Raw genomic sequence first — 15,381 nt, 5'->3', positions numbered from 1 at the left:
GGAATCTTACCTTCCACAGGATGACAGGATTGACGAAGACTGATTTTTGACCTTTTAGTCTTTTCTACAGAAAGTCCTGAATCACCAAAAGTTGAATTCAAGGTTTCTTTGAAACTCTGTAGATGTAATTTTCCCTTATGAGAATCTGGTGTCCTAGGCATTTCTTTCCTCTTAGAAAATGAGTTCAATGTGTTTGATTCAGAAAGTGGTGTACTCATAACTTTTTCTCCTACTGGCAAAGAAAACTGAGAATAACCAGGAGACAGAAATTCTTTATTTTTTGCTTCACTCTGTAGAAAATGTGCAAAACTTGGACTCCACTTATCTTCACTTGATGGGATAGTAATACTTCTACTCGTAGAACTAGCAACATGATCTAGTGGTATTACTGCTTGATTTGAAACATAATTTGCATCATTGGTCTCCTTAATATCTAAACACCTTCCAGACAGATCATCTAAAAATTTATTTTTATTTCTATCTGATGCATGTCCTAATACTTCATCATCAGAATCTGGACTACAAAATCCTAAATCAAAAGTCACAGAAAATAAGTCCTTAGAGCAGTCAAAAACATATTCATCATGCTTCAGTTTTTCCTTATGTACACCTTTTAAATCTTCATGAGATTTCCAACTATTAGTATCACAGATAATTTGATCTTGGGGTTCAGAATTATCATCTAACAATAGTTCATCAGAAATTAAGAAGTGAGAGACCAGTGCCATTTCACTTAAAGCAGTTTTGTCTGACACACATGAAGATTTATATTTATTGTTCGAGGGAGAAAGGCTCATGTCATTAAACTTCGTATTACCATCTTTGAAGAGTGGTAAACTTTCATCCTGATCAGTGAGCAATACTGGGGGGCCATTGTTATCCATATCACAAACTTTTTCTTCAACTAAATACTTTGGAGGGTCTATGTTTATTTGAATATGGTTGCTGGATACTATATTTTCATTTTTATTATCTTTATCTACTTTATCAACATAGTCATAGGAACTTGGCTCATCAGAAATCTTATCATTAGTTGCACTATAAAAGCAACTTTTTTCAGAAGGATGATTAATAAATTTAAGTGAATTCAATTCTAAATCCTGTTGAGAATTTACAGGTAAATATGACATCAAACAAGTAGATTTATCATTTTGTAAATACTCGGTGTAAGGTGGGAAGGGCAAATGATCAAGTTCACAACTTCTAGCAATTTCATATTCCAAATTTGAGAGTCCACTGAGAGGTGGAGGAGAATGAGATAAAAATCTCTCTACATTAGCTAGTACCTCTTTTGTTAGTGAAAGACAATTATAAAATTGGTCATCTCTTTTAGCTACACAAAGCTCTTCCTCAAATGGAAGAAATAAGCTAGATGAAACATATTTCTCATCAGTGAAACTGTTATAACCAGAATCTAAAAAATTTCCAAGAAATGAACTAGATTTATTTGTAATTTGACATTCCATTAATCCACGCGGCTGATTAACATTTTCATGGATAGCACATATGGCAGCCGCAACTTCATCTGTATCTGATGCCCTTTTATCATTTAGTAGGTCTACCTGAAAAATATTTTCTATAGTAGTACTTCCATCAGTATCTAAAGAATCCATAACAACATCATTATTTCCTTTTATATAAGGTTGATCTTTTTTAAATTCTTTAGAGGCTTTTTTTTTTAGAAAAGCAATTTTAACAGGTTTGATATGAGTTTGTTTAAAAATTTCAGCACATTCTTCATCAGATTTTGTCATTGAGAATGAACTGCCTTGATTTATATTCCTTGAAAATAAAGATTTCTTGTTACTAGTAAAGGTGTCATTGGCAAGAGGATTATATTCATTCCTGGGAGCACTAAATATTGAGCTAACATCTTCCATTTGTAAGTAAGATTTAATTTCCAATTCATAGCTGCATTCTCCCTAGAAAGAAGGAAAATGAAAAAAAATCACAAGAAATAAGAGCCATTACTAAGAGATGAGTTCTACTTTATGTTATTTTCTAAACAATATTATATTACTCAAATGATTACTCAAAATCAAATGATTTTCTTTTATAACTTAAAAATTATTCTTTTTAAAAAATTTATTTATTTTAGAGAGAGAGAGAGAGAGCAAGCACGAGCACATATGAGAGGGGGAGGGGCAGAGGGAGAGAGAGAATCCCAAGCAGACTCTGCGCTGAGTGGGGAGCCCATAAGGGGGACCTATCTCATGACCCTGAGATCACAACCTGAGCCAAAACCAAGAGTCAGATGCTTAACCAGCTGAGCCACCCAGGTGCCCCTAACTTAAAAATTATTCAAATAAATCAAACAAAATTATAAATGGCACTAGTGTAATTATCATAAACTATCTTTAATCAGTTAATATTTTTGTATCCTCAGAACTTAATACATGAAAGACCCATGATAACTATTTGCAGAAAGAACAAATTTAATAAATACATAAAATAAGATTATAGGGGTGCCTGGGTGGCTCAGTCAGTTGAGCAACAAACTCTTGGTTTCAGCTGAGGTCATGATCTCAGGGTCCTGAGATCGAGCCCTGCATCGGGCTCTGAGCTCAGCAGGGAGTCTACTTCTCCTCTCCCTCTCCTCCTCCCCCCCAACTTGCACTCATACTCTCTCAAATAAATAAATCTTCAAAAATAAATATTATAAGCACTAAGTTCTTCACTTCTAACATTTAATTGAATAACTATTCTAATTTCATAAAAATAGATATTCAGTAACCAATATATATAAATGAAAACTACACACACATGTGTTAAATTTACCCTCTTGATAAGGGTAAGAACTAAGAATAACTTTTGGAACATCTGAAATAAGTGTACCTGTAAATCCATTAGGCTGTAGGCTGAAATATACTATTTTTAACAAATTTTCCAACAAAGAACTCTTACAGTATATTTCATTCTTTTCTTTTTTGTTTTTTTTAAGATTTATTTATTTATTTGAGAGAGAGAGACTGGGGGTGGGGGCAGAGGCAGAGGGAGAGTCTTAAGCAGACTCTGTACTGAGCAGAGAGCCTGGTGTGGAGTTGATTTCACAACCCTGAGATCATGACCTGAGCTGAAACCAAGAGTCAGGCACTTAACCAGCTGTACCACCCAGGCACCAAAGGAACTCTTACAGTAAATTTCTAAAGTGTACTTATCACTAAATCTAAAACTATAGTCCCCCCAACTCCTGACCTACCCTCCTCTCTTCCCGTTGAGCGGCTACTTTAGTCAGGATTCCTCTACTATTCAGGGACTTAAACAGTTAACTCTCTAATTTTTGAACAATAAATAATAAATACAATAAATATTAATTTGAGAAGGTTGTCTCCCTGCTAGTGTATATGCTCCCCACAGACAGAATATTTCATCTGTTTTCTTCACTGATGTACCACAGGGCCTGGAATAGAAGAGGACATACAGAAGGCGCTAAATAAATATGTGTTATTTTGATAGCATAGGTTTTGCTGGGATCCACAACTAATTACTCTATTTATATGTATTCATGAATAATAGCTAATAATAAAAATAGCAGTTACAATCTATTGAGTGTGCCTGTTACTGTTCTAAATGCTCTACACATATTAACTCATTTAATCCTCCCAACAACCCTATGAAGAAAGTATTATCATTATTCCCATTTTACAGAGAAACGGAGGCCCAAAGAGGTTAACTTGTATGATTAGTAAGAGGTAGACCTGGGTTTCTAACCCAGGAATTTTGGATTTCATAATCAGAGTAGGTTCATCATTCTGATTCTCCCAAGGAAGAATAATCAAGTAGCTTCTCAAGGAATCAATAATTCCCTAAACTACCACCAGGATATAAAAGACATAACAAATGACCTATGTGATGGAGAATATTTCAATAAATCCAATCTAGCAAGAATGCTAAATTGGCTTTACTAATGGTTTATATAAATCATTAAGTATATTAAAATTTTACTCTGGTTTATCTATATTGACAGATGATATTCTTCTAATTAAGTCTACTTCTTCACCTAAGGCAGAAAGCTGGTTCCCTACTGAGTCACAAGAAACTTTATAAAAAAACCAAAATATTCTAATATAATTCTTTATATTACAGTCTTGTTTCTTATAATAATGATTTCAAATTAAGAAAAGGGGTGCCTGGGTGGCTCAGTCAGTAAAGCAACCAGCTCTTGATCTCTGCTCAGGTTGTGGTATCACGCCCCGAGCCAGATTCTGTGTTCCGTGGGGAGTCTGCTTAAGATTCTCTCTCTCCCCTCTCCCCCTCCTCCTCCCCCCAACTTGCCCACGTGCTCTCTCTCAAATAAATAATTCATAAAATAATTAAGAATAAATACCAAGTATTCTTTTCACAATCATACCCAGCAAGAGAAAGTTGCAATAAAACCCTACCTCTTCATGTCTCATTCCTTCTATCATTTGCATAATGCTTATAAAATGGTGGCATCGATCTGAATGGTCAACTTGATACGTAGGAAAAGGATGATCCTGCCACACTCTCCATTCAGAAAGAGACAGTTGATGAATTCCAATGGTTGGTTCTTGAGTCTTGATTAATGATTTCAAAAATAATAAATATGATAAATACACATACTCAGAATTCATAAACTAATTAAAAAAACAATATACAGATAATAAGCCTAACATAAAAAATCTGAATTCATTTGAGTATTTTCAACTAAAATCTCTGGAGGCTAAAGAAACTAATTTCATAAAGTACAAAAATGCCCTTTTAAATACATTTTGAAAGTAACTATTATTTGAGTTAGTACTTGGTTATATTCCTGTTTATACAGTTCTGTGTTAAGAGCAAATATTTAAGAAAATGTGTGGTTTCAAAAGTACTGTTGTGCTAGATTTATATCCTCATCTAATAAAGAGACATTCATAACCTCTCAGTGATAATGATCTTAATTTTTTCATGCTGCCGTTCCTTACTTTTCCCTGGTAGTAAATGCATATAAATTCTGAATAGCTGTATTTCAAACCCTATAAATCTTCTAAAAGGAATCTTTCCTGAGGTTGTTTTTCCAGCTCTCTAGGCATATATGTAACCTTTGATCAAATCTCTTGACTTTTATTAAGTTCACCAATAATTTGTTCATAATAAGAGAAATAATAACATCCAATTTAAAGTTCTACACAATCTCAAAAAGTTGTACAGAGATGCTCATGACAGCATAATTTTATGTTAGTAACACTGAAAAGAATTTGAAAACATAACAGGAAAATAAATAGTCAAGTAAACCATGGTATAATGCAAAATAACATCAATCATGTAAAGGATGCCTATGTGGAAATGCTCGTATAGTAGAAAGTAATGGGAAAAGAGCAGATATTATGTATATTATTACACTCAAGTAAAAATATATACACAATAAAGAATATAAGAAAATTAGTTCTAAACTTAGACTTTAATATTCTTTTTAAACTGTTACATTCTTAATTTTTTAAGCAACTTGACATTCTGATCATGAACACTCTCTCTACTCCCAAATCTACTGTATAATCATTATAAAGAGTATCTGAAAACATGTTCAACTTACTGTTGTGTTTTCCTCATTTTCTAAAGATAAAAACCGAACTTGAGGCAATGTTATTTCTTTAATTTCATCACTGTCTCTTAACCTATAACGCCTGTTCCATAATTTAAATTCTTCTGCTGATAAGAACCAATCTTTCTTTGAATTACTCTGCTTCATTCCTGTAAGTTGAAAAAGTAATTGAAAAGATGTTTAAAAAAATCTGCTAAGCAAACACAAAATATGCAACATCAACTCAAACTCTCCACCTGTTTATATCTACTCATCTTTACTAAACCACTGATTCTATTCCTTAAAACCAGTATTTTTCACATAATCATCCTGGTTATCACTTTTCTCACCTCTTTGAAAGTACTAGTACAGCCTCCTGTTCAGGAGCTAACTTTCCATAATGACTTCATTAATGTAACAGAGCCAGGTAGGTAGGCTCTCAATCCTGGTTTCTTTTGGACTCTCTCCATGTTGTATCTAAGACCTGGCACAAAAGAGTCAAAAAAACTTACAAATGAAAACTGGTATGATTCTATCATTGTTATCTGAAAGATTATTTGAAGCTTGGTTGGGGGTGGGGGAAGACGTCAAGACTAAAAAGGATTTTTAACTTAAGTCTTAAATGGGGGGGGGTAGAGGTAGATAGAAAAGACCTACTGCTTTAAAAAATGACAATAATATACTTTTTAAAAAAATTGTATTAAATTAACCCTTTCTAATTTCCATAATCTCTATAGAGGAAAATAATCAGCAAACTGAAAAAGGGTAAATAGTATAAAGTAGTAACTCTGGTCTAATACAGATGAGGACAGAAAAAAAAATCAGAAAGACAACTGAATTAGTAATCAGGAAACTTCTGTCTTAGCTATTTCCAAACATAAGAATATGCTTTTGTAAAATAAAGGGTTTGAACTAAGTGATCTTTCAGGATCCTCTTAGATCTAACAATCTGAGACTTTTTTAAAATAGGAAAGCATTCCTCTCTTTTAGTCACTTTAAGTAAGTTCAGATCTCTAAGCCCAGATGAATTATGCTAATTTACAGAAGATTATATTTATATATGCAACCTTAGCAAGATGAATCCCTAACACTTGAAAAATCAGGGAGAATGGGAAAAAAAAGCACAAAAAATAAACATGAGCCAATATTGTCTCAATTAAAAAAAAAAACAGGTTCTCAAATTTTACTAAAGAAATATGTCATCCATCTCTAGTTACATTTAAGAAACAATTATGAAACATGGCTAATTTTAACATTTATAAAAATATAATGATCACTAAGAATCATCTATACAAACTTTAATCAAGTTAAATAAATAAATTCAAAAGAATCCAAAATACAGTTGACCCTTAAACAATGCAGGGGTTAGGGGTACCAAGCCCCTAGCTGAAAATCAGCAGTTAACTTTTGGCTCCCCAAAAACTTAAGTACTATAACCTTCTCTTGTTTGGAAGCCTTGCTGATAACATAGACAGTCATTTAATACATATGTTTTGTAAGTTTTATGTATTATTTACCATGTTCTTATAATAAAAGTAGAAAAAATATTAAGAAAGTCGTAAGAGAAAGTACCCTTACAGTACTGAACTGTATTTGTAAATTTGAAAAAAATTGCATAGGATTGGTCCTACACAGTTCAGATCAGTATTGTTCAAGAATCAACTGTACATAAAATCTTTTCACTTTAACCAAAGATTTGGCAAAATGTTGTAAAATGACAGGCATATTCCTATTAAGTAGATTTGTATGAGGTTTAATAGGCATATCCAAAAAGCATTGATTTACAGCTCTGAGTTAAGGGAAATAACATTAACAAATTTAAGTGAATCCAAAGCAAGTGACTAGGAGGGAAAGGATCTTGAAACTTCATGGTATGAAAACCAGTGGAACCAACAGTTAAACTTGAGAGGTATTATATTCAAATACATAAAGAACTGCTACACAGGTAAACAACAGATCAAAACCATTTTTTATATCTAGAAGATAAAACTAAATCAGTGAGAAAAAGGTAGAAAGACAGATTTTTCAACATAAGAAAGAATCTTCTTCTATACAACGTTTCTACATAGGGAATAAACCCTTATAATGAAATACAATTTCCATTAACAGATATTCAAGTTGAGGTTGAACATGCACTTAACAAGAACACTGAATGCAGACGAAAACCACAATGAAACACCACCTCCCACCTGTTAGGATGCCTACTATCAAAAGATTAAAACATAACAAGTGTTGGTGAGGATATGGAAAAATTAAAATCCCTATATACTGTTGGTGTGGTAGTAGAGAGGTGTAGCCATTAGAGAAAATGGCATGAAGGTTCCTCAAAAAATTAAAAATAGAAGTACCATAGGATCCAGCAATTACACTTCTAGGTATATATCCCAAAGAACTGCAATTAGGATCTCAAAGAGATATGTGTACCCCATGTATACTGTAGCAGTATTCACTATATGCAAGAGATGTAAGCAATCCAAATGTCTGACAGATGAATGGATACAAAAAATGTGGTGGGGTGCCTGAGTGGCTCAGTTGGTTAAGAGTCTGCCCTCAGCTTGAGTCATGATCTCGGGGTCCTGGGATAGAGCCCCACATCGAGCTCCCTGCTCAGTGGGGAGTATCCTTCTCCCTCTCCCTCTGCCCCTCCCCCCTGCTTGTGCACTCTCTCTCTCATATAAATAAATCTTTAAAAAAAATGTGGCATGTACATACAATGGAATATTATTCTACCTTAAAAAAGAAATCCTACCATTTCCTATGAAGGAACCTATAGGAAATTATGCTAAGTGAAATAAGCCAGTCATAGAAGCACACATACTGCATGATTCCACTTATAAGAGATACCTAAAATAATCAAACTCATACAAGCAGAGAATAGAATGGTGTTGCCAGGGGCTGGGTGGAGAGAAAAATGGAATTGTTGCTTGAAGTATCTAAAGTGCCAGTTACATAAGATGAATACATTCTAGAGATCTGTGTATAACATAGTGCTTATAGTTAACAAAATGACATTGTTCTTCTTAAAATATTATTAAAAAAATTGCTGCAGAAACCACTCCTATCTTGATAGGTAATTTGACCAGATGACCCCCAATGTTCCTTCCAAATCTTAAAATATATCTATAATGTTATGATTCTTTAAAAGCCTTAATTAAAGATTAAGTAAAATTTAAAAGAAAAAAATTTTAGTTTCTCATCTTCATAGTATTAAAATTTCAAGATATTTTCTTGATATCACCAAAATCTCTGTAGTTCTTAAAGTAGTAACACTCTCATTACTAGCTACGCTCCCTGGCACCATAATTAAAAGAATTTGTTTTCTCTTCTGCAGAAAGGGAAAGAAACCATTCTGTCTCCTTTTCTTAAAGCAATTCCAGAGACACCTAATGTTCTTAAATCTTTTCTTTAACTCTTTGATGTTATATGCAAATCTCTGTAAAGTCTGAGCAAGCCTCTAGTTAGCGTTTCAACCACAGATGTTTTTCTTAAGGATGTAGGATCGCTCTCTGCAGTGTAAACATCAAGGAAGATAGTGTCCCTATCTCCCAGTCAACAGGGAAGTTTAGCCTAGGCACCATTCTCTTCACTATATGCATGCAAAGACAACAGAAGTCTTATTTCTTTGAATAAAGGCAACAAAGCTAACACAAATGGCTACCTCAATTACCAGGTGATTTGGGGATGAACTATGAAAGTATATACAGCAAAAGGTGCTATCCTCTCATAGGACAAGTTACTATTAATCTTGAGAATATCTATGTAAAGAATCATAACTGCCTGAAGGGATTGTATAGGGTAGCATTTCCGTCTTTGTATTATCTTAGTGGATTGTTTACGATGCACACTATAATCTGATTCAGTGCTTATTCGATAATAAAAGTTTTCTTCCTTTTCTACATTTTGTAAAGAGGATTCTCTGGGTTGGTAGGACATTTTAATTTTCCCTCACTCTGTTCTGTCACTGTCTCCTTCCCTTTGCCACAGGAATAATCTCTTATTCTTTCCAACACCCATAACATCCTAGAATGTACACTGAGTTTCTCAAAAAGGAAACATATCAACATATGGCCTGCTAACAACAGGAAAAAAAAATACATGGCTCCAATGCAAAGTTTTTTATTTACCCTTCTTATAGGAAAAGTGAGAGGACTTCCGCTGCAAGTTCCAAGGCTTCTCTGGTTCATAGACACCACATGTGATGAACATTTTGTGTAATTCTGGATTGATTCCATCAGGAACCATTCGTGGACTTCCTTGGTGAAAATGAAGAACCTGCCTGTTACCTGAAATAGCTTTATAAATACTTCTTTTGTTGCACTGACTTTGATTATAAGTCTGCAAAGAAAAATGTCAAGTTACATTATTTCTATAATAGTCACTTAGCCATAATAAGAAGTTATTATATTTGTTTGGATTTATTATAAACAGTAAATTAAACTCTGATCCACTTAAATACTGAGACTATCTGTTATCTTGAATTGAGACCCGTTCAATTAACTCTTGAAAATCAGTTCAAAATTTAGTATTATAAAAGCCTACTTTCATAACTATATCGCACAAAGGAAATCTACCTTTTATTTAGGATCTTTCTATTTTTGAATAAGGTGAATATTTATATATATTAAGTGTAAACTGCCTTTTTTTCTAATACTATTCCCGTATTCCAGCTTGTTACTTCATCTCTCTACACTTCAGCTTTCTTCACTGTATACAAGAAAAACATTATTCCCTGTACAGGATTAAATGAAATAACGCATCTGACGCACTTAGAACACTGCCCAGGAGAGTAGGTACTCATTAAATGTGGACCATTATGATTATTTTACAGATAAGAAAACTAACATATGAATACATAGGTTAAGTGGTTTGCCTAAGCTAACACAGTTAGAACCTAATTCCACATACTGATAGTACATAGATTTTTACAAGTTGCCAGATATTTAATTTATTGGAATCATTTTATAGATAAAATGAATGTTACATAATATGCTATAATCACATAAAAAGTATCAGGGGAAAAAGTCATTTTTCAGGATGATTTTTAAAGAGTCTATAAAACATTTTAAATCAATTTTTTATAACTGCCATAATTAATGAAAAAATCTTTAATATAAACCTACATATTTGCCCAAGGAAATGGTCCCACTGAGTTACAAGTTAGTTGATAACTTTAGTGTAACAAACAAAATAATATTAGGTATAACATCATAATTCAGGAAGGTCTGTCACTCAAGATTGTAGCAAAGTATGAATATAATTTAAGTTCCTTATCACTTTGTATGGCATCAACAAACTTTTCCATAAAGGGCCAGAAAGTAAATATTTTAGGTTTTGCAGGCCACATAATATCTCTGGCACATATTGTTGTTGATTGGTTGGTTGGTTGGGCAACTCTTTAAAATGTTAAACCATTCTCAGTTCACTGTATTTAAAATAAAAGAAAAAACTAAATTAAAAACAAGAAACAGGCTTAGAAGCACAGGGAAATAGTAAAACAAAATAGATATTGAGGGGCGCCTGGGGGCTCAGTTGGTTATGCATCTGCCTTCAGCTCAGGTCATGATCCTGGGTTCCTGGGATCGAGCCCCCTCCTCCCAGCCCCACCCCTTACAGTTCCCTGCTCAGCAGGGAGCCTGCTTCTCCTTCTCCCTGCTCCCCCAACTCGTGTTCTCTCTCTCCAATAAATAAATAAAATCTTAAAAAAAAAACTAAAGAACTTTCAAATATTTAAAAAAAATAATACATATTGATTTCTGTATCTAAGTATCTTTAAATTACTACTGAAGTAGAAAAATGCATTTTATATGGATAAAAGTTAAAAATTCTCCTAATTACAAGAAAAGAATACTCAGAATCTACTACAAAGTAGGGGAAAAAAATCAACCACAATTTCCTACAGATTGTTTGGACTTTGAATGTTAACAGACTGATATTTACCTTAAGCTATATTTCTCAAATTTCAATTATCAAATCATGTTTCTACAAGTCCACTTACACGTTCTTCTCGTCCTTCGGCAAGGATAACAACAATTCTGCCTTGACGTTTGCGGCCAGTTCTACCCATTCGTTGTACAAGACGAATTGGGCTCTTCTGGGCATCAAAACATATTATAAGATCAACTTCTCCTATATCCAAACCTTCTTCACCAACACAAGTAGAAACCAATGTATTATAACCACCACTACGAAACTGTTTCACAACCTAAAATAAAAATGATTTAAAAATAACCAAATACAATTGTAAGAGACTTGTAGATCAAAGCACACTTTTTCCACTCACCCCAAAATGGTGAAATCAGATTACAAATCAGAATCCAGGATACTATGGAATAGGAAAAGTAGCAGCAAAATGGCAATTTAAACCAAAACAGACTGTGGGAAAATGCAAAGGGCAATCCTAATGTCTTTGCTTTCATAATGGTTGTGATGCCAAAAAGGTTTGCTTAGTTTACACATACATGAGAAACTCCAGGTATTATTTGTCACTAAAGGGCCATGGGCAGGTAAACAGCCCAGAGCAATTACTGCTAATCATATCCTAGACCTAAATTTATTGTTAGGTCTATCTAAAGTAAAATTTGTATTACTCCTAAAATTCCTATCTTACTTTCTATACTGCCATTCCAATGAAGGGTAACAGAATATGCCATCCCAAAATATGACTGTGGAAGTTTAGGACATGCTGCCCCAAAATATGCTGCTTTGATATACTGATTATTTTGAACTGTAGACACTTGAAAAACAGCAAAAGTAGGGAGAGGCTCTCCCCTTATCTGTCCAAAAACAGAAGGAACTCAATTGACATAAACCCCCTCCCTGGGATTTTCATCAACCAGAAAAAATTGACTCATCACAGGAGAGGAGACTAAAAGCCATTCTTATAGCCAGACAAACTTGGTTATAAACTATCACACCCTTCTATTCTTCTAAGGGCCCATTCATCTTTCCCAAAAATCAATTACTCTCTGTCCTAAGAAGCCTATATTCCTCCTCTCCTTTCCCTATTAATATGGTACTTAAGTTGATTCTAAGCCTCCTTAGGAAGTTACTCATTTTTACCGGCATATCTCCCATGTATAACATAAAGTATACATGTTAATAAACTTCATGATTTATATATTTGACTGTTTATTCAGTATCTCTCTGCTTGATGTTTAAAACAATGCTACTCAGGGGCACCTGGGTGGCTCAGTTGGTTAAATGTCTGCCTTCAACTCAGGTCATAATCCCCAGGTCCTGGGATCAAGTCTGGCATCAGGCTCCCTGCTCAGCAGGGAGTCTGCTTCTCCCTCTCCCTCTGCCCCTCGCCCCTGCTCATGCTCGCTTGCGCTCTCTCTCTTTCAAGTAAATAAAAATCTTACTAAGATAAAAAAAAATTAAAAAATAAAACAAAGATACTCAAAGTGTAGATCACAAACTGTTTATTACTGGTGTGGTTCACAATCTGTTTATTACTAGCAAACAACAGTAACATAAATACAAAAATTAAGAGTAGGTGTTTAGAAACTTGACAGAGCAATACTATGTTTGTTGGCTTTAATAAGAAGAAATTTGGCCATGAACATTGTTTTCATTAATTTTACTTTTTTATTAATTCATTATTATTGTGATATTCAAAAGTATCTGTCTGTGACATACTAAGAGAAAATAAACTAGTCCTCTGTCAATTTTCATAGTCAGAAAACACTAATCTCATAGACATGCCAAAGTTAACTCATCCAGAACCAAACTCCTGATATTTCTCTCCAAAACCTGCTCTTCCTGCAGTCTTATCTATCTTCATTAGTAGCAGCTCTTTTCAGTTTTTTTCAGGCCAAATTCCTGGAGTCATCCTTGGAGTCAGCCTTCACACTCCTCAATCTCATACCCCACTCTAATATGCCAATTAATCCCCTCAGCTTAACCTTCAAAATATATCCAGAATCCAACCATTTCTCACAACTTTCCCTGCTACCACTCTCGTCTAAGCCACCATCAGCTTTAACTTGGTATCACAATAAGACTTCCACTTGGTCTTCCTATTTGCACCCTTAGTCCCCTATACTTTATTAAGATAGCAACCGGTGTGATTTTTTTTTTTAATATAAACGAGGTCATGACCCTCCTCTGCTTCAAACTCTCCAAGGGCTTCTTTTCCCATCTCACCCAGAGTACAAGCCAAAGTTATTAAAATGGAAACACCCCACTTACATCACCAGACAGATCATCTAAACAGAATATAAAAAAGGAAGTGGCTTTGAATGACACACTGGACCAGATGGAATTAACAAACATATTCAGAACATTCTGTCCTAAAACAACAGTATACACATTCGTTTCAAGTGCACACAGAACATTCTCCAGAACAAATCACATATTAGATCACAAAAGAGGCCTCAAACAGGGGCGCCCAGGTGGTTCAGTTGGTTAAGCATCTGCCTTTGGCTCAGGTCATGATCCCAGTGTCCTGGGAATCAGCCCCACATCAGGCTCCCTGCTCAGCAGGGAGTCTGCTTCTCCCTCGCCCCCGCCCCTCCCCCCCCACCATTCATGATCTCTCTGGCTCTCTTTTCTCTCTCAAATAAATAAATAAAATCTTTTTAAAAAAAGAGAGAGAGACCTCAACAAATACAAAAAGACTGAAATCACAACATGCACCTTTTCTGACCACAATGCTATGAAACCAGAAGTCAACCACAAGAAAAAATTTGGAAAGACCACAAATACATGGAGGTTAAACAACATGCTATTAAACAATGAATGGGTCAACCAGGAAATCAAAGAAATAAAAAAAAATACATGGAAACAAATGAAAATGAAAACACAACGAACGGTCCAAAATCGTCAGGATGCAGCAAAAGTAGTCATAAAAGAGAAGTATATAGCAATACAGCCCTATCTCAAAAAGCAAGAAAAAAATCTCATATAAATAACCTAACCTTACACCTAAAGGAGCTAGAAAAATAACAACAAAAGAAGCCTAAAGCCAGCAGGAGGAAGGAAATAATAAAGATTAGAGCAGAAATAAATGATATAGAAACTAAAATAAACAACAGATCAATGAAAACAGGAGCTGGTTCTTTGAAAGAAAAAAAAATCAATAAAAGTAGTGATAAACCTCTAGCCAGACTTATCAAAAAGAAAAGAGAAAGGACCCAAATAAATCATGAATAGAAGAGGAGAAATAACAACCAACACCACAGAAGTATGATTACAAGAGAGTATTATGCAAAACCATATGCCAACAAACTGGACAACTTGGAAGAAATGGATAAATTCCTAGAAACATAAATTACCAAAACTGAAACAGGAAGAAAGAAAAACTTGAACAGACTGATAACCTGCAAAGAAACTGAATCAGTAATAAAAAATCTCCCAAGATACAAAAGTTCAGGGCCAGATGGCTTCACAGGCAAATTCTACCAAACATTTAAAGAAGAGTGAATACCTATTCTTCTCAAACTATTCCAAAAAATAGAAAAGTAAAGAAAACCTCCAAATTCATTCTAGGAGGCCAGCATTACCCTGGTACTAAAACCAGATAAAGACTCCACTAAAAAAGAGAACGGGCCAATATCCCTGACGAACATGGATGCAAAAATTCTGAATAAAATACTAGGAAACCAAATCCAAAAATACATTAAAAACATCATTCACCACGACCAAGTGGGGTTTATTCCTGAGTTGCAACGGTGTTTCAATATTCACAAGTCAATCAACATGATACACCACACTAATGAAAGAAAGGAAAGGAACCATATGATCCATTCAATAGATGCAGAAAAGGCATTTGACAAAGTAGACAAAGTACAACATCCATTGATGATAAAAAACCCTCAACAACATAGGTTTAGAGGGAACATACCTCAACATAATAA

At 34.3% G+C, this 15,381-nt stretch overlaps 1 protein-coding gene across 1 annotated transcript in view; it reads right to left on the bottom strand.

Annotated features, from left to right (window-relative positions):
• FANCM (FA complementation group M) overlaps nt 1–15,381 on the bottom strand; it is a 60,776-nt gene that overhangs the window by 18,575 nt on the left and 26,820 nt on the right. The window contains exons 10-14 of the mRNA XM_025870121.2: nt 11,520–11,726; nt 9,649–9,859; nt 5,537–5,694; nt 4,383–4,538; nt 11–1,922 (exon numbers count right to left, since the gene is read on the bottom strand). Of these exons, the coding sequence (XP_025725906.1) occupies nt 11–1,922; nt 4,383–4,538; nt 5,537–5,694; nt 9,649–9,859; nt 11,520–11,726 (2,644 nt within the window). The remainder of the gene's footprint in view (nt 1–10; nt 1,923–4,382; nt 4,539–5,536; nt 5,695–9,648; nt 9,860–11,519; nt 11,727–15,381) is intronic.

This window comes from Callorhinus ursinus, unplaced genomic scaffold (genome assembly GCF_003265705.2).
Source record: "Callorhinus ursinus isolate GAN/ISIS: 27379988/994484 unplaced genomic scaffold, GSC_fseal_2.0 scaffold8, whole genome shotgun sequence".
Taxonomy (NCBI): Eukaryota; Metazoa; Chordata; class Mammalia; order Carnivora; family Otariidae; genus Callorhinus; species Callorhinus ursinus.
Note: the sequence above shows the minus strand (reverse complement) of the source record. Positions and strands in the feature narration are given on the sequence as shown.